The 2056-nt window shown below is 33.9% G+C and overlaps 1 protein-coding gene across 1 annotated transcript; it reads left to right on the top strand.

Moving 5' to 3' along the window:
* Window positions 1–1066: 1066 nt before the first annotated feature.
* On the top strand, window positions 1067–1605 carry LOC108977620 (carcinine transporter-like). Its single transcript, XM_018947388.1, has 2 exons — window positions 1067–1240; window positions 1301–1605. Exons 1-2 carry the CDS (start codon window positions 1095–1097, stop codon window positions 1503–1505), a joined length of 351 nt encoding a protein of 116 aa, XP_018802933.1. The 5' UTR covers window positions 1067–1094; the 3' UTR covers window positions 1506–1605.
* Window positions 1606–2056: the final 451 nt, after the last annotated feature.

Here is a 2056-nt window from a genome sequence, read left to right as displayed (position 1 = left end):
TCCAATCAGCCAAGGACTTTTCTGATTTAGCTTCTCAATTAGTCACAAAAACACGTGTGATTTATGTGTCATCCTTTGAAATTTATGAAAGGATTAAAAGTGCATCGCCGTGGGACAATGCCAAAGCGATAAGTGGAATTTTCAACTTCCATTTTATTAAAACTGCGGAGAAAGTTGTGGAGTGCAGAAAACACTGCCTTTCCCAAGACAAAACTGTATTTACATATTGATGTTTACGTATATTATAGATTTAAGTTGAACTATGTATGTCCCGTACGTGACGCGATTTGTCTGTACGTGACAAATATAAAAAAATGTTTTTGAATTATAAATATGTGTTTTAACTAATATTTTTTTCGCTAGTAGCAAGCTTGATTCTTAGTTATAATTTCCTTCGAAGACACTTTTTGTGCACCTGTAATATATTCGCTGAAATCTGAATAAAACTATAACGATTTCGAATGTTGGTTGACTTGATGTGTTTGAACTTGTATGTACGTAACAGTAGAATGCACCTAATGGAGATGTCCGCAAGCGTCCATTTAAGAGAGCTTTCACTGTATTCTTTATGAATCGTTTTAACTATCCTATCTTCTACGTTGGTACGAACTGAACTCAGTGCGCCAACTTTTACTAAAATCGGTTCCGTAGTTTATGTAGGAGTCCATCACAGACAAACAACGTGACACGTACTTTTTATATTATATAAAAAGATATCGAATTTATATTATATAAAAATTAGATCGATGAGCTAAGTCTATAGCTTCGCCTCGCGCACCAAAATAAAATAAAAATATTCATAAATAGTATAGTTTAATTTTTCTAAAATATGAAATCGAAGCCAACTTCTTAGTCCTCGAGTAAACATTAACTTCGAAACCATTATCCAAGTGTAATTAAATGTACTATTTATTACTCTTATGAAATGTATATTAAACATTTTTCTCTGCTTTTTATTTCTCCTGACAAAAACTTTAGCATCTCATTTTTCAATGCTTAAAGTATATCCGCAAACTATTGTAATAAAAATTTAATTTTATTTTACGTATATTTCCGTCTAGGGAAGGGATAATTTAAAACTTCCTCTCGTCATTATGGGAATAATATCAATGATTGGTGGGCTCACAAGTTTAAGGCTACCCGAAACTCTTCATGAACGACTTCCTCAGACCATTGAAGAAGGCGAGAGTTTCGGAAAGGACTGGTCAATGAAGCAATGTTTCAGTTGCTATTCGACACAGTTAAGTAAAAATAAAAAATTATAATTTGATTTAAAAATGGAATTATCTATCCTTTTTAGGAAATTAGTATCAAAACAAGATTCGTACGAAAACCTTCACGTCCTTTCCTGCAAAATAAATAGTGACTCCAAATCATCAAATCAATATCCGATAACAATCGACCGGTCTGAAGGGGCTTCAATAAAGCGTTTAGTGCGTCAAATGAGCGTCATGGATACACAGCGAAATATTGATGGAACAATGCAGCTAACCCACTGGATTTAAACTCTTGAAAATTATGTCATAACTCATAATGTCAATAAGAATCAAATAAGTGTAAAAAGTAATAAGAATATGAGCAAATAATAAAATATTAACTCTTGAATTCAATAATTTATAATAAAAATTAAAAAATATACAAACAGATAAAAAACCCAAACCTTTTATATTTTTGAAGAAATATTATGAAAATATGCCTTTATTAACTGGTTTGTCCGGAAAGTAATAGAACTGATTTCGTTTACCAGCGCGCACCCACTGGATTCGGTAGAGGGCGTTCCTAGCTAATGAAAGACCGGCTGGTTGGGTATCTCCTGGAGAGTCAGGACAAACATTTTCGCGCGACGTGTTTCCGTGAGTAGTGCAAGCCGAAAATGCAGCGTTCGTTAGAACAGAACTACGCAGTAAATCTGCGACAGAGACATTTGATATGATCAGATGTTGTTTTATAAAAAAGTGGTGTGTTTTGGTAGCACCAAATCTTTTTGGAGGGCCGGGAAGAGGTCACTGATGAATATCATGCTGGAAGACCTACGACTTCGACAAACACCGACAAT

Source organism: Bactrocera latifrons, unplaced genomic scaffold, assembly GCF_001853355.1.
Source record: "Bactrocera latifrons isolate USDA-ARS-PBARC rearing strain unplaced genomic scaffold, ASM185335v1 scaffold_927, whole genome shotgun sequence".
In the NCBI taxonomy this organism is placed as follows: Eukaryota; Metazoa; Arthropoda; class Insecta; order Diptera; family Tephritidae; genus Bactrocera; species Bactrocera latifrons.
This window is presented reverse-complemented; position numbering and strand designations above follow the sequence as displayed.